Source organism: Gobius niger (assembly GCF_951799975.1).
Source record: "Gobius niger genome assembly, chromosome: 23".
NCBI classification, from domain to species: Eukaryota; Metazoa; Chordata; class Actinopteri; order Gobiiformes; family Gobiidae; genus Gobius; species Gobius niger.
In genome coordinates, this window is record NC_136874.1 from 892,296 (window position 1) to 917,456 (window position 25,161).

Here is a 25,161-nt window from a genome sequence, read left to right on the forward strand (position 1 = left end):
GTTTAGTCCAGGTTTAGCACTAGTTTAGTCCAGGTTTAGCACTAGTTTAGTCCAGGTTTAGCCCTAGTTTGACCCAGGTATAGCCCTAGTCTAGTCCAGGTTTAGCCCTAGTTTAGTCCAGGTTTAGCCCTAGTTTAGTCCAGGTTTAGCCCTAGTTTAGTCCAGGTTTAGCACTAGTTTAGTCCAGGTTTCGCCCTAGTTTAGTCCAGGTTTAGCCCTAGTTTAGTCCAGGTTTAGCCCTCGTTTAGTCCAGGTTTCGCCCTAGTTTAGTCCAGGTTTAGCACTAGTTTAGTCCAGGTTTAGCACTAGTTTAGTCCAGGTTTAGCACTAGTTTAGTCCAGGTTTAGCCCTAGTTTAGTCCAGGTATAGCCCTAGTTTAGTCCAGGTTTAGCCCTAGTTTAGTCCAGGTTTAGCCCTAGTTTAGTCCAGGTTTAGCCCTCGTTTAGTCCAGGTTTCGCCCTAGTTTAGTCCAGGTTTAGCACTAGTTTAGTCCAGGTTTAGCACTAGTTTAGTCCAGGTTTAGCACTAGTTTAGTCCAGGTTTAGCCCTAGTTTAGTCCAGGTTTTGCCCTAGTTTAGTCCAGGTTTAGCACTAGTTTAGTCCAGGTTTAGCCCTCGTTTAGTCCAGGTTTCGCCCTAGTTTAGTCCAGGTTTAGCCCTAGTTTAGTCCAGGTATAGCCCTAGTTTAGTCCAGGTTTAGCCCTAGTTTAGTCCAGGTTCAGCACTAGTTTAGTCCAGGTTTAGCACTAGTTTAGTCCAGGTTTAGCACTAGTTTAGTCCAGGTTTAGCCCTAGTTTAGTCCAGGTTTAGCCCTAGTTTAGTCCAGGTTTAGCCCTAGTTTAGTCCAGGTATAGCCCTAGTTTAGTCCAGGTTTAGCCCTCGTTTAGTCCAGGTATAGCCCTAGTTTAGTCCAGGTATAGCCCTAGTTTAGTCCAGGTTTAGCACTAGTCTAGTCCAGGTTTAGCCCTAGTTTAGTCCAGGTATAGCCCTAGTTTAGTCCAGGTTTAGCCCTAGTTTAGTCCAGGTTCAGCACTAGTTTAGTCCAGGTTTAGCACTAGTTTAGTCCAGGTTTAGCACTAGTTTAGTCCAGGTTTAGCCCTAGTTTAGTCCAGGTTTAGCACTAGTTTAGTCCAGGTTTAGCACTAGTTTAGTCCAGGTTTAGCCCTAGTTTAGTCCAGGTTTAGCCCTAGTTTGTCTCAGGTTTAGCCCTAGTTTAGTCCAGGTTTAGCACTAGTTTAGTCCAGGTTTAGCACTAGTTTAGTCCAGGTTTAGCCCTAGTTTAGTCCAGGTTTAGCCCTAGTTTAGTCCAGGTTTAGCACTAGTTTAGTCCAGGTATAGCCCTAGTTTAGTCCAGGTTTAGCACTAGTTTAGTCCAGGTTTAGCACTAGTTTAGTCCAGGTTTAGCCCTAGTTTAGTCCAGGTATAGCCCTAGTTTAGTCCAGGTTTAGCACTAGTTTAGTCCAGGTTTAGCCCTAGTTTAGTCCAGGTTTAGCACTAGTTTAGTCCAGGTTTAGCCCTAGTTTAGTCCAGGTTTAGCCCTAGTTTAGTCCAGGTATAGCCCTAGTTTACTCCAGGTTTAGCACTAGTTTAGTCCAGGTTTAGCCCTAGTTTAGTCCAGATTTAGCCCTAGTTTAGTCCAGGTTTCGCCCTAGTTTAGTCCAGGTTTAGCCCTAGTTTAGTCCAGGTTTAGCACTAGTTTAGTCCAGGTTTAGCCCTAGTTTAGTCCAGGTTTAGCACTAGTTTAGTCCAGGTTTAGCACTAGTTTAGTCCAGGTATAGCCCTAGTTTAGTCCAGGTTTAGCCCTAGTTTAGTCCAGGTTTAGCACTAGTTTAGTCCAGGTTTAGCCCTAGTTTAGTCCAGGTTTAGCCCTAGTTTAGTCCAGGTATAGCCCTAGTTTAGTCCAGGTTTAGCCCTAGTTTAGTCCAGGTTTCGCCCTAGTTTGGCCCAAGTTTAACCCTAGTTTGTCTCAGGTTTAGCCCTAGTTTGACCCAGGTTTAGCCCTAGTTTAGTCCAGGTTTCGCCTATAGTTTGGCCCAAGTTTAACCCTAGTTTGTCTCAGGTTTAGCCCTAGTTTGGCCCAGGTTTAGCCCTAGTTTAGTCCAGGTTTAGCCCTAGTTTAGTCCAGGTTTAGCCCTAGTTTAGTCCAGGTATAGCCCTAGTTTGTCTCAGGTTTAGCCCTAGTTTGGCCCAGGTTTAGCACTAGTTTGGCCCAGGTTTAGTCCCGGTTTAGTCCAGGTTTCGCCCTAGTCTAGTCCAGGTTTAGCCCTAGTTTAGTCCAGGTATAGCCCTAGTTTAGTCCAGGTTTAGCCCTAGTTTAGTCCAGGTATAGCCCTAGTTTAGTCCAGGTTTAGCCCTAGTTTAGTCCAGGTTCAGCACTAGTTTAGTCCAGGTTTAGCACTAGTTTAGTCCAGGTTTAGCACTAGTTTAGTCCAGGTTTAGCCCTAGTTTAGTCCAGGTTTAGCACTAGTTTAGTCCAGGTTTAGCCCTAGTTTAGTCCAGGTTTAGCCCTAGTTTGTCTCAGGTTTAGCCCTAGTTTAGTCCAGGTTTAGCACTAGTTTAGTCCAGGTTTAGCCCTAGTTTAGTCCAGGTTTAGCCCTAGTTTGTCTCAGGTTTAGCACTAGTTTAGACCAGGTTTAGCACTAGTTTAGACCAGGTTTAGCCCTAGTTTAGTCCAGGTTTAGCACTAGTTTAGTCCAGGTTTAGCCCTAGTTTGGCCCAAGTTTAACCCTAGTTTGTCTCAGGTTTAGCCCTAGTTTGTCTCAGGTTTAGCCCTAGTTTGTCTCAGGTTTAGCCCTAGTTTGGCCCAGGTTTAGCACTAGTTTAGTCCAGGTTTAGCCCTAGTTTGGCCCAGGTTTAGCCCTAGTTTGGCCCAGGTTTAGCACTAGTTTGGCCCAGGTTTAGTCCCGGTTTAGTCCTGGTTTAGTCCCGGTTTAGTCCAGGTTTAGTCCCTCTGCCTGGGCCGGTTTTAGCCTCATGATGAAGTCCGTCTGAATATAACACGGTGACAGTTGCTCTGGAGCGACAGTTGCGCGCTAAGAATATCGCGGAGTGGCCCTTTAAGAAACTCTACACCACTGACCCCTGCAGCCCGGAGCCGCTGCACATCCACGACCGCAGATCCACCACCGCAGATCCACCACCACAGATCCACCACCGCAGATCCACCACCACAGATCCACCACCGCAGATCCACCACCACAGATCCACCACCGCAGATCCACCACCACAGATCCACAGATCCACCACCGCAGATCCACCACCGCAGATCCACAGATCCACCACCGCAGATCCACCACCACAGATCCACCACCGCAGATCCACCACCGCAGATCCACAGATCCACCACCGCAGATCCACCACCACAGATCCACCACCACAGATCCACCACCGCAGATCCACAGATCCACAGATCCACAGATCCACCACCGCAGATCCACAGATCCACCACCGCAGATCCACAGATCCACAGATCCACAGATCCACCACCGCAGATCCACCACCGCAGATCCACCACCACAGATCCACCACCGCAGATCCACCACCACAGATCCACCACCGCAGATCCACCACCACAGATCCACCACCGCAGATCCACCACCACAGATCCACCACCGCAGATCCACCACCGCAGATCCACCACCACAGATCCACCACCGCAGATCCACCACCGCAGATCCACCACCGCAGATCCACCACCGCAGATCCACCACCGCAGATCCACCACCACAGATCCACGACCGCAGATCCACCACCACAGATCCACCACCGCAGATCCACCACCACAGATCCACAGATCCACCACCGCAGATCCACCACCGCAGATCCACAGATCCACCACCGCAGATCCACCACCACAGATCCACCACCACAGATCCACCACCGCAGATCCACCATCACAGATCCACCACCACAGATCCACCACCACAGATCCACCACCGCAGATCCACCACCGCAGATCCACAGATCCACCACCGCAGATCCACCACCACAGATCCACCACCACAGATCCACCACCGCAGATCCACAGATCCACAGATCCACAGATCCACCACCGCAGATCCACAGATCCACAGATCCACAGATCCACCACCGCAGATCCACCACCGCAGATCCACCACCACAGATCCACCACCGCAGATCCACCACCGCAGATCCACTGTCAGGACATTTACGTCATGGAGAAAAATAAAAGTTATAATTTTAACTCTCGTTCCAGACGCTGCAGGTGAAAGAATCGATTTCCCAAAGGACAATCGTCTCAGCGCCTCCTGGGTTTGTCCCTGTTTCAGAGCATGGTGTCCTGCACTGGTCAGCTCTTCCTCCTGCGCAGCTCCCTCCGCTCCACAACACCTTCTCCTGAAGAGCTGAGAAGTTCATCTGTTTTATTCTCCAGTGAACGTCCATTAGCCACAACAATAGAGAGCTCCCCCTGCAGCACAGAGGAGGCGTCACAAGAGGAGCTACAGGAAACAAGGGACGAGCGAGGAGGTATCCGGACAGGACTCACCGCTCAGCCACACATGACACTGTTTTATTGTTTTATTGTTTTACGTTTTTGTCGCTCTTTTGTGGCACTTTTTTTTCCCACTAAGATTTGGGTAAAGCCGACCTTCAGCCCACGTGCTCGGCTCAGGTGGGGGGGTTTGACTTGTCTCGTATGTTCTCCCTGCGGTCGTGAGTTTGCCGCGCGCTCCGGCCTGCAGCTCCTCCCCCTCCATCAATTAGCGCCTCCCCCTCCTCCCCCTCCTGTTACCTGGCCCGTGCACGCCGCCCGCGCCTGCGCACCGGGGGCTGTAATCGGATTATCGTTGCGGGGGGGGGGCCGTGTGGATTAGCGCGTGTCTCTTGTCTGTCCGTGTCCCCGCGGCTCCTCCACGCAGTGCGCCATGGCAGAGCTGGGCAAAGGGGTGACCGCCGGGAAACTGGCCATCAACGTGCAGAAGCGGCTCACGCGCGCCCAGGAGAAGGTAAGGGGACCGCCGCGGAAACCGGACCCGTGCGCGACTTTTAACGGGTATAAATAATGAGGCGAGTGTCCGTGCGCGCGAGCCTGAGAACCGGACAGAACCGGAGGGAAAAGTTCGAAGTGCGAAGATCAAGTGTGAGAAAAGCGAGGCTTAAAGGGGAGTTCTGTAGTTTCCAAGTCTAAGTCTGAGCTCTGTGTGTGTGAGCCGACACGATTCAGAGAGGACAGGCACGAAAAGAGACTAAACAGCACGAAAAGAGACTAAACAGCACGAAAAGAGACTAAACAGCACGAAAAGAGACTAAACAGCACGAAAAGGAAACAGCAGAGTGAGGAAAACAGAGCAAAAAACGGGACAAAAACATGAGGAAAATGTGATTCAAAAAAGTAAGAAAATAGTGAGAAAAAACACGAGCCACAAGAAAGTGACAAAAAGGCGACAAAAAAACAAAAAAGATGTGACAAACAGTGAGAGCAGCAACAGAAAAACGAGAAAATGGCGAGGACAAAATAAAGCTATAAGAATGTGACAAAAAAGGATAAAAAAAGAGACAAAAAAGCAATGGAAACGCGTCCAAAAACGAGAAAATAGTGAGGAATAAAACCATAAAACACAATCAAACGTGACCAAAAAGAGCAACGGAGAAAGAGAAAATAAAACAGGAAAAGGTAACAAAATAGCGAGACATAAAGTGACAGAAAAAGTGACAGAAAAGCCACAAAAAAGGATTTAAAAAATGATCTTAGCTTTCAAATGAGGCGTTCCTGTGGGCTGTGACTCTGCAGAAGCTTCTGGATGTGGTGACCTGTGTAAGAGGTGAACACGTTTATGAACTGCTTCTTACAACCATAATAATATCATTAAAATGGTTTCCGTAAAGTGATGTTTCCAGACTTTAAAGCCACAGTTTGTAAAAAGCAGAAGTGTTTTTCGTGGCGTCCCCAAAGCAGCAGGTGCTGAGGCTCCGAACACCGTGACGGGTAAAGGGAAGTCCCAACAGTTTACTTTTGGCTCATTCTATCTTATATCCTGACCTTTGACCTTTGTTTGTGAGGCGAATGGTCCGAGGTCAGTTCCAGCTGTCGGGGAGCGAGTCGGACTGTCAGACTCACAGCAGTGTGTGTCCTTAGCTTTCAAATGAGGCGCCGCGCTGGCCAAGAGGCAAACGTGAAGAGGTTCATACGTTTATAAATGTGAGGCTTGTTCGTCCTGCTGGTCACGATAACGGTTTATTCTGGGAAATGGCGGCCATTCAGGTCATTGATGTTTCAGGTCCTTGATGTTTCAGGTCATTGATGTTTCAGGTCATTGATGTTTCAGGTCATTGATGTTTCAGGTCCTTGATGTTTCAGGTCATTGATGTTTCAGGTCATTGATGTTTCAGGTCATTGATGTTTCAGGTCATTGATATTTCAGGTCATTGATGTTTCAGGTCATTGATGTTTCAGGTCATTGATGTTTCAGGTCCTTGATGTTTCAGGTCATTGATGTTTCAGGTCATTGATGTTTCAGGTCATTGATGTTTCAGGTCGTTGATATTTCAGGTCATTGATGTTTCAGGTCATTGATGTTTCAGGTCGTTGATGTTTCAGGTCATTGATGTTTCAGGTCGTTGATATTTCAGGTCATTGATATTTCAGGTCATTGATGTTTCAGGTCATTGATATTTCAGGTCATTGATGTTTCAGGTCATTGATGTTTCAGGTCGTTGATGTTTCAGGTCATTGATGTTTCAGGTCATTGATGTTTCAGGTCGTTGATGTTTCAGGTCATTGATGTTTCAGGTCATTGATGTTTCAGGTCGTTGATGTTTCAGGTCGTTGATGTTTCAGGTCCTTGATGTTTCAGGTCCTTGATGTTTCAGGTCGTTGGTGTTTCAGGTCGTTGATGTTTCAGGTCCTTGATGTTTCAGGTCATTGATGTTTCAGGTCCTTGATGTTTCAGGTCGTTGATATTTCAGGTCATTGATGTTTCAGGTCATTGATGTTTCAGGTCGTTGATATTTCAGGTCATGTGAAGTTTGTCCAGGACTTTCCTCAGAGCCGTGACCGGACACTGGGTTTAAAATGAAAGGATTTGATCCTAAACTTCAGCCTGAAGAACTGTGAGGTCACGCTGTCGTCGTGCCCTTGGGCCTGACACGCCCACAGCCCTGTCTGTGTGATGTGTGGGAGTGAAAAACATGTACAATAGGGCAGGATGAGAGTGACTGCAGAACATGGCTTCAATCCGTGTGTTCGTCACATGCATGGAAATCAGTTAGTCCTCTGATGTATATAATCACAAAGAATACAAGAATACTGTATACTCTGTATATATCATCCTATAGTACTACAGCAGGAGGAAGTGCTTTGGAATGTCTCTAATGTGTCTCTAATGTGTCTCTAATGTGTCTCTAATGTGTCTGATCTTCATCAAAATCATAAGAATGATTAAAGAGGGGGTGTTCTGCTTTAAAGAGGGGGTATTCTGCTTTAAAGAGGGGGTGTTCTGCTTTAAAGAGGGGGTGTTCTGCTTTAAAGAGGGGGTGTTCTGCTTTTGTCAGTCCCATAGCACCAGTCTATATCTCACTACAATGATGACAAACCTTCTGTTGGTCTGTAAATGCAGTAAATCAGAATAACTGCCTTGTATAAAATGTCTCTCTCAAAATGGCTGTAGTGAATGTCTTGAAATAGACCTCTGTCTCTTTAAGAACCTCTGAGCCTTTAGACACGCCCCCTCCACACGCTGTCTGTGGCATCAGTGGGGAGGGGGTTCTGCTGAGGAGCAGTGGTTGGTGACTCGGCTGGTGACCAAAGCTCGGAGGCGTCTCCAGGAGGTGGGGGCGTTCCTAGGAGGACTCAGGCAAACCTATCCCTAAAATGGCCGCCATCAGAGTTTTTACAGGTTACTCAGAAATACGTGAATGTGCCAAGGCAACACTTCAGCCATGTTTTTAATGAGGGAGTGACAGAATAACAGGATGGAAAGCTTGGAAAAGTCCATTTTGCAGAATACCCCCCCTTTAAACAGTGTCCGTTTAAACTAATACCACCCACACATTTACATAACACCATGTTTTTATTTACCATAACATGTAAACATTCACAGAACAGTGTGGAATAAGTAAGTGTTATTGCTGCAAAAGAAAGATCAGCCTGTTATTTAATATAAGGTTCAGTTCCGTAGATTATCACTGTCACTGGATACGGCCCCATGTACTGCAGTACCAACATATACATGTACATGTACATATACATATACATATACACGGACTGTACACGTCTGTTTAAAGTTTCCTTCTTGTTTGTTTGTCTTGTATGTTTTGTCATGTGTGACTTTGTGACAGTGTCAGACACTGAGGGTGAAGTGTGTTGCCCAGGGGCACAATGACAGTTTGCACCTGTGGGATTCAAACCTCCGACCCTCATAAGACAAATACTTTAGTGTAGGTAAATAATATAATGCCACAATACCAGCTCTAATGTGAGAGTGTTTGGACTAATGACGACTCAGGACTGAACAAATACTGAAGTACTTTTTGAAATACTGCTACTTCATTCACAGTGATGTGGAGAGTACTCAACACTTGGGACTTCCAATAGAAGTGAATAAACTTTGCCTGTCCTGCCAAACTACTGCTTTTTCAAAGATTTCAAAGACGTGTATCCTGAGAGTGGGCGGGATCTCAGAGATATCCTGATGGGCGTGATTGACAGACGGATCAACCAATGAGAGAGAGGCTGGATCCGTGGCAGGAGCGAGCGGGAGAATCCTGTTTAAAAGAGTCTGATAAAACTCTAAAGTTAAAGTCGCTGTTTCATTATTGAGCTCGACTTCAGGGCCGTGACCTGGACGAGCGAGAGCAGACGTCATGTGACCTCCTTGGACCTGGGTCGTCATGCCCAGAGTGTTCTCATGTGAGGCATTGAGTCCAGTATTTGTGCTTTAACCTCTCACCCCCGCCTTCACCGAGCGCATGTCTCCACATCAGCTTTACCCAAATCTAAAATGCCAGCTGCAGGCCAGAGTAGTGCCTCATTTGAAAGCTGAGAACATGTGTGGGTCTGGTGGTTTCTCTGTCCGTGCCAGCGTTTCCTGCCGTGTTCCCGGTGAATGGAAATCCCCCTCCATGTGTCAGCGCCCCGGCCCTGCACCTGTCCAGATCTCCCAGCATGCCTCAGTGGGCGCGGGGGGCTGCGCTAACTTTAGCCCGGCGCTAATTCCTCAGTCACTGTGTTGTATTTCGGGAGGAAACGCTACACCCTTTTCCCCGAGTCATTCTCCTCGGCGAACACGGAACACAAAAAACACGGGAACAGGGTCAGTGTTCAGGCTCATTTACATATGTTAATGAGGGAGTAAAACATGTTAATGAGGGAGTAAAAACATGTTAATGAAGGAGTAAAAAAACATGTTAATGAGGGAGTAAAAACATGTTAATGAGGGAGTAAAAACATGTTAATGAGAAAAACATGTTAATGAGGGAGTAAAAACATGTTAATGAAGGAGTAAAAACATGTTAATGAGAAAAACATGTTAATGAGGGAGTAAAAACATGTTAATGAGGGAGTAAAAACATGTAAATGAGAAAAACATGTTAATGAGGGAGTAAAAACATGTTAATGAAGGAGTAAAAAACTCCCTCATTAACATGTTTTTTCTCCCTCATTAACATGTTTTTCTCCCTCATTAACATGTTTTTTCTCCCTCATTAACATGTTTTTTCTCCCTCATTAACATGTTTTTTCTCCCTCATTAACATGTTTTTTCTCCCTCATTAACATAAACATTTCTGTAGAAACCATTTCTGTGCAGTTTGTTTTAATAAAAGGACAGTCATTACGAACAGCAGAATGACCTTTACCAGGTCTGAACTGTAATTTAAAGTTTATATTGTTAGTTTGGTCACTTTATCTGGTTGTTAATATCAGACAAAACGTTCATGGCAGTTTGTGTCGCTGGTTTGTTTACTGATAATCAAAATCAGCACTTGAGGAAAAAAGAATAATTATAAACATGAAATATTGGTTAAGTTAAAATATAAATATAATATAATATGATCGAACAAAACGTAACATAAGTTATGTTGATGTCAAGGCTTCCATCTACCGTTTGTATGGGTCAACAGGTCAATCACAGGTCAATTACAGGTCAATTACAGGTCAATTACAGGTCAATTACAGGTCAATCACAGGTCAATTACAGGTCAGTTACAGGTCAATTACAGGTCAATTACAGGTCAATTACAGGTCAATTACAGGTCAATCATGGCCTAATAAAAACATCATAAAATATATATATAATTTTAAATGTGGCAAGAATATTGCAAATATACCACTCTCTGATTAGAAACCATCCTTAATCCTCATGATCAGACTGGTCTGTGTTATGATGGTTTTATCAATTCGGAGGTTTCTGATCATGGCGGACGCTGGTTTGGCGTAAGACCTTCATGTTTGAAAGGATGAGTCCAACTTATAACTACATTTAAACAAGCGGAGGTTTATTATTCTAATCCTGAACTGTAAGAGCAGAGTCTGATCTTTGCTCTGTGGTCTGAGTAACAAACACCAGACGCTGGGATGGCGCCACCTCCTGGTCACGTCATTGTAAACACAGGTATTAGCCATAGAGTGGCCGATATATCGTCTATAAGATATGAGAAATCCAAACTCTGCAGATTTATCTCCAGTGAAATGTGGAAACAATGAGAAGGAAAAAACACTTGGATTAAAAACGGGACAATGATCCTTTCGATCACTGATATAAATGTGAATGTAAATGTAAATGTAAATGTAAATTTAAATGTGAATGTGAATGTGAATGTGAATGTAGATGTAGATGTAGAAGTAAATGAGTGTTTCTGAAACAGTAAGTGAAGCTGTGGCGGGACAGGAGTTGCTCCAGGACAAGGTCGATCTAAAGTTGGGAGTGACATAAAGAGTTCCTCCAGTCGCAGCTGTCGCTCTCAGACTCTGACACTTTTCCTCCTGTGGTTTCAGGTTCTGCAGAAGTTGGGAAAAGCCGATGAAACTCGCGATGCCGTTTTCGAGGAAATGGTCGCAAACTTCAACAAACAGACGGTCAGTTCTCACACGTTTATACTTTGATTATTCATGACTTTAGGATCTTTACTGGAAGACTCTGAATTCAGGAGTTCACAAAGGAACACGAGATCAGGCCCAACTAGGACAAAAATGGGGAATAAATATGTAAAAATTTAGAAAAATTCCGGGGGAAAATGGAAGAAAATGTCTGTAAAATAAAGAGAGAGAAAAGTGGAAGGAAGGGAAAAAGTAGTGGGGGATTGGGGAAAATTTATGGGAGGAGAAGTGGAGAAAAAACAGGGAAAATGATGATAAAAATGGGGGAATTTTTAATTTTTAATTTAGAAAAAAAATGGGGGGAAAGTGTAAAAAATGGCTGTTGAAAATGTGAGAAAAGTGTGAAAACTGAGATGAACTCTGGCCTTTGTTTGGACCTGCTGTTTCCAGAACGACGGCTCGAAGCTGCAGAAGGACCTGAAGGCCTACCTGGTGTCGGTCAAAGGTGCGTCTGGTCTGGTCCGGTCTGGTCTGGTCCGGTCCAGTCTGGTCTGGTCTGGTCCGGTCCGGTCCGGTCTCCTCAGACGTTTATCAAAGTCTAACGCTGTGGTTTGTGTCTCAGCGATGCAGGACGCGTCGCGGCGGCTGCAGGACTGTCTGGCCGACATGTACGAGCCCGAGTGGTTCGGGAAGGTGGAGATGGACGCGCTCGCAGAGGTCAGACTCTTCATCACACACAGGACCTCCTCACGCTGGAGTCTCTCACTTCACTCACAGCCTTTTCTCCTCTAACTCTTGATATCTGTACCTTTGTGACTAACTCTGCGTCTGCGTCTGCGTCTGCGCTCGCTCTGCAGGAGATGATCGAGAAAGAGCTGGATAATAATCTGGAGGTAAAACTGGGAAAAGTCCCTCGTTCGGCCTCGTCTTCCTCAGAGCCTTTTGCCCCAGGACCCGGTTTAGTTTAGTTTGTTCCTCGTTCAGATGTTTCTCCTCTTCATCTGTAAACCCTCCTCCTCTTGGTCCTCTTCTGTAAACCCTCCTCCTCTTGGTCCTCTTCATCTGTGACTCCTCTCCGTCCTCTTCATCTGTAAACCCTCCTCTCCGTCCTCTTCATCTGTGACTCCTCCTCTCCGTCCTCCTCCTGGTCCTGAATGCTGTGTCTTCTGCAGGACACCGACACCCTGTGGCTGGATTTCCACCAGAGCGTCACAGACAAGTCTCTCCTCGCCATCGACACGTACGTGGCCCAGTTCCCCGACATCAAGGTCAGTGCGAGGAGGAGCCAGAGGAGAGTCTGTGTGTGGGAACGTTCAGGAAATATGTAGGAAGTATCTCTGGGAAAGTGTGTGTGTGGGAAAGATTAGGTTAAAAAGACTTCAATTAAAAATAGGGAAAATGTTTATTAAAAAAAATGTGTGTATGTGTGTGTGTGTATGTGTGTGTGTGTGTGTATGTGTGTGTGTGTGTGTGTGCGCCCCCTGCAGGCCCGCATAGCGAAGCGCGACCGTAAGATGGTGGACTTCGACAGCGCGCGGCATCACTTCGGAAACTTACAGAAGGGCAAGAAGAAAGACGAGGCCAAGATCGCCAAGGTCAGCCCCGCCCCCTCGCCGTGTCCTCAGCCCCGCCCCCTCGCCGTGTCCTCAGCCCCGCCCCCTCGCCGTGTCCTCAGCCCCGCCCCCTCGCCGTGTCCTCAGCCCCGCCTCCTCAGCCCCGCCCCCTCGCCGTGTCCTCAGCCCCGCCCCCTCATAGATACAAATAGAAAAAGAAAGTTGAATTTCCAAAGCTTGTTAACATTTCTGCTTAACCTTGATTTAGAAAAGAGTCAGATTTTGATTTGATTTGATTTGATTTGGTGAGAAAAATCTGCCGGTGGAACAAGTTCTTTTGCTCTGAACGATTTAACCGAGAAAAAGCTGCTTTTGTTTCTTTTTTCAGGAGCAGAAATACTTGTTCCACTGCAGACTTTTCACTTGACGAGTAAAAGTGACTCAGATTAAAGTGATTTGAGTGGTTTTTACGGGTCAAGTGGGCGTGTCTGTGCAGTGAAACTGATGAAGCTCAGATGTGAAATGTCTGCACTTTTACACTAACCTTTGCAGTCTGTCTGTGCCTGTGTGTTTGCCCTCTGGCGCCCTCTGCTGCCCTCTGGCGCCCTCTGCTGCATGGTGTGCGGTGTAGCCCGCTGCTCTCCTGGAGATGGCGGCTCCGAGCTGGGCTCAGGGTTTGATCTCAGCGCATCAGGTCGCTCAGACTAACCTCTCCTACAACCAGGTGACTCCGGCTTCACTCGCTTTTACACCACTGACCCTGTAGAGCCTGTAGAGCCCGTAGAGTAAACCCTGTAGAGCCTGCAGAGCCTGCAGACCCTGTAGAGCCTGTAGAGCCTGTAGAGCCTGTAGAGCCTGTAGACCCTGTAGAGCCTGTAGACCATGTAGAGCCTGTAGAGCCTGTAGAGCCTGTAGACCCTGTAGAGCCTGTAGAGCCTGTAGAGCCTGTAGACCCTGTAGAGCCTGTAGAGCCTGCAGAGCCTGTAGACCATGTAGACCATGTAGAGCCTGCAGAGCCTGTAGAGTAAACCCTGTAGACCCTGTTGAGCCTGTAGACCCTGTAGAGCCTGTAGACCCTGTAGACCCTGTAGAGCCTGTAGAGCCATAAACTACACAGATTTACACAGATTTACTGAGCCTTTAGAAGAACCAGAGTCCGGGATTGTTGTTTTTTTCACCCAGCCGTTAAACTCTGACTCTGAGTTTTGTGATCATGGATTATTGACTTTTATTGATCTATATATTAATATATTAATGATTGAACTGTTTCTTCAGACTTGACATAAAGAACATTTGCTCGTGACTGATTTAAAGTTATGGAGCTCTTGTTACCGCGGTAACTGAAGCTTCTATGACTCTGGTGAACAGATGTGAGGTCAGGTGTAAAAGCGCCCCCGCCTCCTCTGCTTCCTGATTAACCTCTGCTGTGAGTGTTTGTGTGCTTTGCTAAAGTCTCTCACAGTCGTGACTCTCGGGCTCTTCTCTGTCCAGGCCGAGGAGGAGCTGGGCCGAGCTCAGAGGATCTTTGAGGAGCTGAACGTGGAGCTTCAGGACGAGCTGCCGGTGCTGTTCGACAGGTCAGCAGGGGGCGCTGTGTCAGCAGGGGGCGCTGTGTCGGCAGGGGGCGCCGTGTCAGCAGGGGCGCCGTGTCAGCAGGGGGCGCCGTGTCAGCAGGGGGCGCCGTGTCAGCAGGGGGCGCCGTGTCAGCAGGGGGCGCTAATGCCATTAATGTTAGCCTTCAGTGACCGGCTAATAACCCACACAAAATAGTCCCGTAGTCTGGCAGATTTAGTGAGTTTAGTAAATGAAACAAACCTTTATTATAAATGTTAGGTTTGTGGGACCCTGGTATAAGCGGATTAAACATCTTCACGGAGTCAAGAACACCACAACGTGCATTATAACCGTCTAACGCACGGCTCCGCGCTGTTTAATCCTTACTTAGTTGGTGTTTAGTTGGTGTTTAGTTCTTTACTCTGGGTTCTTCATGTTCCAGCCGTGTGGGCGTGTACGTGGAGACATTCCAGAGCATGGCCAAACACCAGGAGAAGTTCCACCGAGAGATGAGCAAGGTCTGAGTCCACACGAGCACACATGGATTTATATATATATATATTTATATATATATTTATATTTACTGACCGCTGCCTTCTCTCCACAGCTGAGCGAAAACCTGAACGACATCATGACCAAACTGGAGGAGCAGCGGGCGCTCAAGTAAGACCCGCCTCTTTCCTCTAACCTCCTGAGACCCGAGAGTTTGTCTGCTGTGCATTTTATAATTGTTGTTGCTCTTTGGGATCAGTAGGACCTAATAAGTATAAGAACTAAAATGTGATGTTGTACAGGAAGTATGTGAGGACAGTGGGTCTGTCAGAACCTTATGAAATATCATTTGCTGTTAAGGCCAGAAGGTCCTAATGAGTCAAAATTCAAAATGTCAGCTTAATATAATAAGTAGTTAAGGTTAAGAGGTTAAAACTAACTGCGGTTGAATTCTCCAGGTTCAGAGCTTCAAAATATTCACTTAGATTTAGTAAAAGTTGTGTTTTTCAGGAGAGCCAAAACTGGTATCGGTTCAGTATCGGATATTTGTAGCCAATACCCAATGTTGTATTTTTTCCAGTGTCGGCTCCGATATCGAATATCAGTATCGGATCGTGAAAAAAATTACTGAAATAAACTGAAATCTCCATCTGAGACAGATGGCTCTCATAGAGGCGGGGCTAAATAGGCTAGCCATCTAGCACGCTAGCTACATCGTTTATTTCTACGACAATAAACCACTTAGTATTTACACAACATGACTCTGCAAATGTGCCACTTATTTACAACTGTAAATCATCTAAACAGTTTAACCACATGGTAGAATAAATAACGTTATATCGTCCCAGTGTCCTCAAACCAGTGCTTCACATTCACTCATGTCCGAGCGGCTACAATTACTAAAACATGTCACATTTTAATCCCACATGACGATCGACAGTGTTGGACATAAATAAATGTCTTTTATTCAGATCATTTGGATAGATTTTTTCCTGGATCATTTTCTTTGGAGAACTGGTGAGTGACTGATGTTCCCGCCATCGTCTTCTCACTGACATTGGTGTAATGTTATGACATCACCACCAGATGGCGTGGGCAGTGTCCCCACATGTGTCTCAGGAGGAGGTCACAGGAGGAGGTCTCAGGGTCTCAGGGGGAGGTCTCAGGGTCTCAGGGGGAGGTCACAGGGTCACCGGAGGTAAACAGGAAGTCACGTCTCTAATGTAATGTATGAGGTCACAGGGTCTCAGGAGGAGGTCACAGGGTCTCAGGAGGTCACAGGGTCTCAGGAGGAGGTGTCAGGAGGAGGTCTCAGGGTCTCAGGGGGAGGTCACAGGAGGAGGTCACAGGAGGAGGTCACAGGGTCTCAGGAGGAGGTCACAGGGTCTCAGGAGGTCACAGGGTCTCAGGAGGAGGTGTCAGGAGGAGGTGTCAGGAGGTAAACAGGAAGTCACGTCTCTAATGTAATGTTTGAACCACAGAAAAGCAGAGCAGAAACTGGAGGCTCCGACGAGGTAAAGCAGCCACGTGCATGTAAACGAGCCGCTCTGTGTGAGGCACGTGCATGTAAAGGAGCCGCTCTGTGTGAGGCACGTGCATGTAAACGAGCCGCTCTGTGCATGTAAAGGAGCCACTCTGTGTGAGACACGTGCATGTAAACGAGCCGCTCTGTGCATGTAAAGGAGCCGCTCTGTGTGAGGCACGTGCATGTAAAGGAGCCGCTCTGTGCATGTAAAGGAGCCGCTCTGTGTGAGGCACGTGCATGTAAACGAGCCGCTCTGTGTGAGGCACGTGCATGTAAACGAGCCGCTCTGTGCATGTAAAGGAGCCGCTCTGTGTGAGGCACGTGCATGTAAACGAGCCGCTCTGTGTGAGGCACGTGCATGTAAACGAGCCACTCTGTGCATGTAAAGGAGCCGCTCTGTGCATGTAAACGAGCCGCTCTGTGCATGTAAACGAGCCGCTCTGTGCATGTAAAGGAGCCGCTCTGTGCATGTAAAGGAGCCGCTCTGTGTGAGGCACGTGCATGTAAAGGAGCCGCTCTGTGCATGTAAATGAGCCGCTCTGTGCATGTAAACGAGCCGCTCTGTGTGAGGCACGTGCATGTAAAGGAGCCGCTCTGTGCATGTAAATGAGCCGCTCTGTGCATGTAAACGAGCCGCTCTGTGCATGTAAATGAGCCGCTCTGTGCATGTAAAGGAGCCGCTCTGTGCATGTAAAGGAGCCGCTCTGTGTGAGGCCTCGTGGGTTTGTTCCTGAGTTAAAGTTGTTTCTCTCCTTCACAGCGACGACTCGAACCCCAGCGACTCGGCCGCATCAGCACCAAAGGTAAAAGTAAAGCCTCAGTGCGGAGCTTCACACACAATAACACACAATAACACACAATAACACTCCCTCATCAGGAGTTTGGTTTCAACTTTTTTACACAGTTTTCCATGATTTTTCAAAAATTTCCCCCACAATTTTACCGCTGGTTCTGACTCTGTTCCAATACTGTATCTAACTAAACTAACTAAACTAACCAGTGACTAACCAGTGACTAACCAGTGACTAACCAGTGACTAACCAGTGACTAACCAGAGACTAACCAGTGACTAACCAGTGACTAACCAGGGACTAACCCGAGACTAACCCGAGACTAACCAGGGACTAACCAGTGACTAACCTCCGTCTTGTGTCTCGCTGCTGCATGTGTCGATCGCGGCTCTAACCCAGCGTCCCGGAGCCCCGCCTGCTCGACCCCCGCCCACGCTTAGCCCCGCCCCCGAGCCCAGAGGAGACAGCCCATTGGACGAGGAGCCGCCCGACACGGCGCTCCCCGACACACAGGTCAGTGCCGGCGCGTTGGCCCTGGTATATCAGGTGACCTCTGACCTCCAGGGTCGCTCACAGACGTGTATGAAACCATTCTGTTGCCGGGCGGTGTGTGTGTGTTTGGCTTAACATGATCCGTAACTCCCGTGACTAACCCGTGTGCGTGTGCGTGTGCGTGTAGCCGAGCGGCTCGTGGGTGGACCTGCTGGACTGGGACGCTCAGGCGTGGCAGCCGGTCACGCCCGCGCCTCAGGTGGGTCAGAGGTCAGCGGCTGGTCGTCACGGCGACATGGCGTGGGCTTTCTCCTGCGTGTTTCCGCTCTCGGTTTAAGATTCTCTGATTTGGTTTGAGTCTCGGAGACGGAGCTGAGAGTTAGTGTTAAATGTGTGACGATGTTTCCTTTTGCTTTTGCCGCCGGGCCAAGGCTCCGTCGTGGGACGCCTGGGTAAGAACCAGCTTTAGTCTTTATATCGCAGCTTTTTTCCCCCCATTTGTTTCCAGATTTTTTTCTCTTTATTATTTTTTTCCACAGTCTGTAGTTTCCGAAGTCTGTCCAGGGAATAACTCTAAACTTTTTCATTTCTTAAATCCCAAACTTTCCCTAAAAACACAATCCTTAAACCTTCCCTGAACCTGCCCCGGGACCCGTAGCGTGAGTCCGCAGGTCAGGAGCCGGCTCAGACAGACTGGGACCAGGGCCAGGACCAAAGTCACCCGGAGTACAGTCATCCGGACTGGGAGCAAAGCCCTCAGACGTACACAGAGCCCAGCTGGGACGAGGAGGAGGTACAGGGAGGAGTTTAGACGACTCCAATATGGCGGCGCTCCCTGGTCTTTCCCACGCTTCTTCATTCACAAATACTGACATGTTTGGCATCCACGTGTAGGGAGGAAGGCTGTAATCCAAATATGGGCATTTACCAACCCCGTAATGAGGAGAAATGTTACTTTTTACTAAGGATGGAAGGAAGGAAGGAAGAAAGGAAGGAGGAAGGAAGGAAGAAGGAGGGAAGGAAGGAAGGAAGAAGGAAGGAAGGAAGGAAGGAAGGAAGAAGGAGGGAAGGAAGGAAGGAAGGAAGGAAGGAAAGAAGGAGGGAAGGAAGAGAGAAGGAAAGAGAGAAAGGAAGAAGGAGGGAAGGAAGGAAGGAAGGAAGAGAGAAGGAAGAAGGAAGGAAGAGGGAAGGAAGGAAGGAAGGAAGAGGGAAGGAAGGAAGGAAGGAAGAGGGAAGGAAGAAGGAAGGAAGGAAGAAGGAGGGAAGGAAGGAAGGAAGGAAGAGAGAAGGAAAGAGAGAAAGGAAGAAGGAGGGAAGGAAGGAAGGAGGGAAGGAAGGAAGGAGGGAAGAGAGAAGGAAAGAGAGAGAGGAAGAAGGAAGGAAGGAAGAAGGAGGGAAGGAAGGAAGGAAGGAAGAGAGAAGGAAAGAGAGAAAGGAAGAAGGAGGGAAGGAAGGAAGGAAGGAAGGAAAGAAAGAAGGAACGAAGGAAGGAAAGAGAGAAAGGAAGAATGAGGAGAAGGAAGGAAGGAAAGAAAGAAGGAAAGAGAGAAAGGAAGAACGAGGGAAGGAAGGAAGGAAGGAAAGAGAGAAAGGAAGGAAGGAAGGAAAGGGAAAGCCTCAGCAACATTTGGAAGGCTATTTTCTCTCTATCTAATGTACTTCCTGATGTACTTCCTGATGTCCTTCCTGATGTACTCCCTGATGGACTTGTACTCCCTGATGTCCTCCCTGATGTCCTTCCTGATGTACTTCCTGATGTACTCCCTGATGTACTTCCTGATGTACTCCCTGATGTACTCCCTGATGTCCTTCCTGATGTACTTCCTGATGTACTCCCTGATGTACTTCCTGATGTACTCCCTGATGTACTCCCTGATGTCCTTCCTGATGTACTCCCTGATGTACTCCCTGATGTACTCCCTGATGTCCTCCCTGATGTACTTCTTGATGTACTTCCTGATGTACTTCCTGATGTACTCCCTGATGTACTTCCTGATGTACTCCCTGATGTCCTTCCTGATGTACTTCCTGATGTACTTGTACTCCCTGATGTATTGAGTGTAAGGGAAGGGCATCTGCTGTAAAAGTAACTGTGCGTTGTGCTTCCCCTCAGGGCGCGGTGACCAACGGCTCGGACGCTGAGCTGCCGCCAGGATTCCTCTACAAGGTCAGACTCACCATGAACCTTCTCTGTGTCCACTCCCCTTCACGCCACTCTCACACATTGCAGCGGGAAGCGCTGGTGCGTCACAGCTAGAGGGTCACGGGTTCCATTCCCACCTGGACGGGCCCACTAAAAACATGTGCAATAGGGGAATCCTCCAGCCCTCCAGCTCCCCACGGGGCGTCCCGGTGGCGTCGAGGGATGGGTCAGATGCAGATGTGTACAGATGTTGTATCATGACAAATAAAGCTCCATGATTGTCCCACAGTCGAGTCGACCCCTGAGTGTGTTTGTGAAAGAACCCCCCCCAGTCTGTTTAGCCCCGGCCCTGAGTGGATTAAAGCCACTTTAGTTAGTTAGTTAGTTAGTTAGTTAGTTAGTTAGTTAGTTAGTCAGTCAGTCAGTCAGTCAGTCAGTCAGTCAGTCAGTCAGTCAGTCAGTCAGTCAGTCAGTCAGTCAGTCAGTCAGTTAGTTAGTTAGTTAGTTAGTTAGTTAGTTAGTTAGTTAATTAGTTAGTCAGTTAGTCAGTTAGTTAGTTAGTTAGTCAGTTAGGGTTTTTGTCTCCAAGCTAACGGCTAACACTCATTCACCCCTTAACTCCCACCTGAACCGAGCACCTTTTCTCCAGTTTGGCTTTACCCCAATCCAAAAGCTTCTGGAAAAAAGCTGTGAAAAAGCAACAAAACTGTGACGAAAGCAATGATGGAAATGTGACAAAAAAGTGAGAAAACATTGACAAAAAAGTGACGAAAAATGGATGAAAAAGTGGCAAAAATGTCACAAGAAATTGACACAAAAATGACACAAAAAAGTTACAAAAATGAGAATGAGACCCAACAAAAAATGTGATAACGTGAGGAAAAAGATCCTCTCGGTTCAGGCGGGAGTTAAGAGGTTAAACAATGTAAAGTAAACAGATGGAAACTAGCATCCCCGCTATAATCTGGCATATTTACAGTGCTCATGTGCAACTGTTCATCAATATGCATTGTCCCTATCAAATAAATACATAAATAAAAATAAAATGTTTTAAAGGAGCCGCTAAAAACATGAGGGTCTTTAGGGTCAGTATTTATAGTTGTCTCGTTAGCTCTGAGATAAAAAAGAGAAATCCTACCTAAAGAAAAATAGTTTTTGTCACTTTTTTGTCACATTTTTTGGTCCTTGTCGTCGTCGCTGTTTTGCTTGTTAGATTTGGGTAAAGCCAAACTGGAGAGACTGAGCTCGGTTCAGGTGGAGTCAGAGTTTAGGTTTATGGAACAAACTGTTGAAAATATCACAATAAAATCGTAAACAAATGAAGATGAGCGAGCATGAGAACATACGTGTGCGTGTTCCTCAGGTGAAGGCGTGTTAGATGTGACATACGTGTGCGTGTTCCTCAGGTGAAGGCGTGTTAGATGTAACATACGTGTGCGTGTTCCTCAGGTGAAGGCGTGTTAGATGTAACATACGTGTGCGTGTTCCTCAGGTGAAGGCGTGTTAGATGTAACATACGTGTGCGTGTTCCTCAGGTGAAGGCGTGTTAGATGTAACATACGTGTGCGTGTTCCTCAGGTGAAGGCGTGTTAGATGTAACATACGTGTGCGTGTTCCTCAGGTGAAGGCGGTTCACGATTACGCTGCGACCGACGGGGACGAGCTGGAGCTGAAGATGGGAGACCTGGTTCTGGTGTTGGCCTTGGAAAACCCCGACGAGCAGGTCCCGCCTCCTCCGCTCCCCTTTAGTCCCGGTTTAGTCCCGGTCTAGTCCCGGTCTAGTCCCGGTCTAGTCCCGGTTCTGACTCTGCTCTGGTTTCCAGGACGACGGCTGGCTCCTGGGGCTGAAGGAGTCCCACTGGCTCCAGAACAAAGACTTGTCGGCCAAAGGAATGTTCCCCGAGAACTTCACCTCCAAAGTCTGAGAGGATCCACGGGCACCAGATGTTTTACTCTTTTCTTTCTCTTTCCGGACTCATTATTGAAAATGTTTAGTCTCATGTTAAGTTCTTTCATGACAGTTTAGTCCCTCGTTTGTTTGTTTAAGGTCAAAGGTCGAGGCGCTGCCGGGGGAAACGTTTGTGTCTCGTTTTGTTCCTTAACATCGTGTCTCTCTTTCTGAAGTTTATTTAATGACACACGGCTCCAGGACCGGGGCCAAAGTTCACCTGCAGCGCCTCGACTCCAACCATCACCAGCACATGGACAGTTTTCTTTTGTATTGGTGTCTCTCTGACTCTCAGTTTGATCTCTCTGGTAGGACTTGTTGAAATGGCCTTTTTCGAGCCGCCTTCAAACGTTCGGTGTTTTTGTTTCGAGAGGTTTTTACACTGTGTCTGTACGAACAAGAGGAGATGATGTTCACAATAAAACGCTGATTGTCGGCCGTGTTTGTGTTTGGTGATTGTCCCGCCCGACGCTCCTCCTTCTCTGAGTCAGTCACGCCCACCAGGAAGTCACTGAGATTATTATTATTATGAAGATTATAAAGATTAGGGCGGGGTCAGGGTTGATATATGTGACTTGTGACTGGTTGATCCAACTCTCCGCGGCCCGGCACGGTCTGCTCTGCCAGCGTGTCCACTGGCCTGTCCTGCCAAACTCCAGGCTTTTCATCCATGTTTCAAAGACATGTCGTCTGATCTCAACCCGGTGGGCGTGATTGACAGACGGCATCAACCAATCAGAGCAACGCTAGATACGTCGCAGTATCAAGCGGCAGGAAGCCTTTCCAAAAACCTCCTCTTTTACGAGGAACAGGCCGGACTGACCGGGCAGCGCGTCCACTGCTGAGGCCAGAGTCAGGCCGGACTGACCAGGCAGCGTGTCCACTGCTGAGGCCAGAGTCAGGCCGGACTGACCAGGCAGCTCGTCCACTGCCCGACCATTCCCTGCATCAGATCTGTTGGCACCTGTGACCCCGCCCGAGAGCGCCGGGCGTCGGCCCCTCCCGTGTGCGGTGCGACAGGTGCTAAACATGTATTATGTAAGAGCACGGGAATGACACGGCATGAAACTTCCAAAGCAGCGTAGTCAGAAACCCCTCGAGCTAACACGCTAAAGCTAAATGTCCCTGCATATTGAAGTGAGACTCAAATGTGGAAACTAGCTAGTTAGGCTAAATGCTAACGGCTGTAGGAAAACACAAACGGAAAAGCCAGTTTGGTAACTGTCACAAAGCCGCGTCTCCTTTTATTTTCTCTGGTTTTACCGACCCGTCATTGTCCATTGTCTGCGTCTCCGTGACAACCGCCTCTTAAACTCCGGTTACCTTAAGTCCTCACTCGGGCTGTGTAACGCTGAGCCATACCAGGCTTACATTTTATTATATTTTCCCACATTTTGTCCCCAATGTATTCCTTTTTTTCACAATTTCGTCTTGTTTGCCCGAATTTCCCCCAAACGATTCCCATTTTTCGCACTTTTCTTGAACTGTCGATGAACCTCATATTGTCGATATTGTAACTGCAGATCTTCACATTATTGTTCTGTTTTCTGGTTCTTGGCGACACATATTTCAGTATCGGTATCGGAGAAATCATTCAGGAATGGCTATTGAAGAAAAATACGATTCTGGAGAGTTTAAGTAAGAGCTTTATTTGTTTTTGGAGGGCGGGGAAACACGCCTCCTTCAGAGCGTGGCGTCCTGCACTGGTCTCCTGAAGAGCAGTTCATCCGGTTTATTCTCCAGTGAACGTCCATTAGCCAGAACAATATGTAGCGGACAGCAGGGGGCTCCCTCCCAAAACTATTGGGTGAGGCCACTTCCTGCCTAATGAAGGAAGCGGCCTCTTTAAATCTCCCCCGTGCCTGGCGCTCACTCTCAACTGCTGCTGGCTGGTGACAGGTGCGTTTTTAACTTCTCCTCTCGCTTTTAGTATTTTTAATGTTCATTTATCTTTCTGGTTTTAGAGCTTGTTTTAATGAACTCCGGTGGCGGCTATTTTCCCCCGTTTTTATACCAGTTTTAAGGTGGGACAAGCGTTTAATATTTTGTTTACATTTATTATCTTTCGGTTTTAACGTTGTTCCCCTTTTAATTGCAGATTTTAGCCTGCTACTGTTTTTGTTTAGAGTTTGTTTTAGGGTTTGGTTGCATTTGAGTTTGTTTTTGTAGCCTTTTAAACCCTTTTAGCTCTGCACCAGTTTTATATAGCAGTCCCTGGGTCTTTTAGTCTTTAGATTTCAGTTCCCTTGGATGTGCTTGAGTGGGGGATTCGGCCCGTTTTCTCTGTTTTGCACTTGGGATTTTTGTTATTTAGTGTGTGTGTGTGTGTGTGTGTGTGTGTGTGTGTTTGTGGGTAGCACTCTCCGTTTTGTTTGGGGTGGGGCTACCCCTCTCAAGCCATCCAAGTTTGGTTATTTTCTAACGTTTATTTGTGTTTCAGATTTCCTTTGGTGCTGGCCCAGGGGCTGCAAGGTTTTATTGTAATTTTGCACTTTTTAACCTTTGGCCATTCTTAATATAAATTTTAATCATAACAATAAATACTTTTAATATCGTACTCCTTGTCCTTTTAAATAAACTTTTAATTACATATTTTAAAAGCACTGTCTCTGCCTGTTTTTACAAATCCTTATCTGTGTGTCCTCTGGTTTTATCCTGTTTTTAAAGTACCTCGGGTCACAAATAGAAGGCATGTGTGGCTTAGCTGTGAGTCTTGCCCGGATACGTCCTTGTTTACTTTGAAAAGCTGCTTCTGCATGACCGGTCTGGACTCTCGAAGTAAAACACGGCACAGAAGTATCCAGTAAAACTGTGGAACAGAAAGCACAAAAGCAGTGAGATGGAAATGAAGCCGTTTATTGAACCTTCAGACACACAGTTTGCTCACATAAGTCAGGGAAGTGTCCGGGTGAAGTCCTCAGCAGCAGGTAAACGAGCCCGTGGGCGCCCCCTGTCCTTGTACTCTCCAGCACGGCGAGGACGTCTCTGAAACCCAGGGGGACAAGAGAGAAGCCTCGGGGAGACCCACAGAAGGAGAGATCCACTCCCATGGACGGACAGGCTGTAGGCCCAGGGCTGATGGGAGTCCCTCAGCAGGAGAACGTCCAGTCCTTCTGGTCCGCCCCCTGTAGGCGTCCGATCCTCCATCTGACCTGAGACAACAGATAACACATCAGCATATAAAGTATACTGTTACTTTAAATACACCTCAGTTAGTGATTTAACCGAGTCAGTGCAGTGCCTCATTTGAAAGCTAAGACCTACAAATGTTATTGCTGCATTTTTATCCCATTTGGTCATGTTTTCGTCTGTTTTTATCCCTTTATTGTGACATGTTTTTGTTGCTTTTTCCAGAAGCGTTTGGGTTCAGGCGGGAAAGAGATGAAAGCTTAAATACGAGACGATGGTTTATCTCTTTATTGAGCAGTAAAAGCGACACAGAGACACCGGTGAAACTAAAGTGTGACCAGACTCAGGACCTGCAGACAGACGTTTGTATCAGTTACATTATTATGTTTAAGGCTCATTCATCCTTCACCAGATGCAAGAACCTGCTGTTCTTGCGCCCTGAGCTGCAGAACAAAATGAAGTCACTTTAGCTTTGGAAACGTTTTATAACTAACGTTTCCAAGACAAAAGTGACTTCATTTTGGGGAAATCTAGAGATA

The 25,161-nt window shown here is 47.2% G+C and overlaps 2 protein-coding genes across 3 annotated transcripts in view; both read left to right on the forward strand.

Annotated features, from left to right (window-relative positions):
- Positions 1-4,827: 4,827 nt before the first annotated feature.
- bin1b (bridging integrator 1b) lies at positions 4,828-21,585 on the forward strand. 2 transcript variants are annotated; one of them, XM_079581606.1, is made up of 17 exons: positions 4,828-4,966; positions 10,954-11,034; positions 11,446-11,500; positions 11,618-11,712; positions 12,168-12,263; positions 12,483-12,590; positions 13,180-13,272; positions 14,040-14,125; positions 14,545-14,620; positions 14,710-14,765; positions 16,076-16,108; positions 16,880-16,922; positions 17,310-17,423; positions 17,834-17,854; positions 19,516-19,569; positions 21,167-21,268; positions 21,369-21,585. In XM_079581606.1, exons 1-17 carry the CDS (start codon positions 4,886-4,888, stop codon positions 21,468-21,470), a joined length of 1,296 nt encoding a protein of 431 aa, XP_079437732.1. In that variant the 5' UTR covers positions 4,828-4,885; the 3' UTR covers positions 21,471-21,585. The 2 variants fall into 2 exon arrangements, with proteins under 2 accessions (XP_079437732.1, XP_079437733.1); XM_079581607.1 differs by lacking the exons at positions 16,076-16,108; positions 17,310-17,423; positions 17,834-17,854 and having other exon boundaries at positions 21,369-21,581.
- Positions 21,586-22,983: 1,398 nt separating this feature from the next.
- The window catches only part of LOC306981943 (uncharacterized protein), a gene marked incomplete at its 5' end in the record, with an annotated part of 28,086 nt that continues 25,908 nt past the window's right edge, over positions 22,984-25,161 (forward strand). The window contains 2 exons of the mRNA XM_079581683.1: positions 22,984-23,006; positions 23,067-23,131. Coding sequence (XP_079437809.1) covers positions 22,984-23,006; positions 23,067-23,131 — 88 coding nt within the window. The remainder of the gene's footprint in view (positions 23,007-23,066; positions 23,132-25,161) is intronic.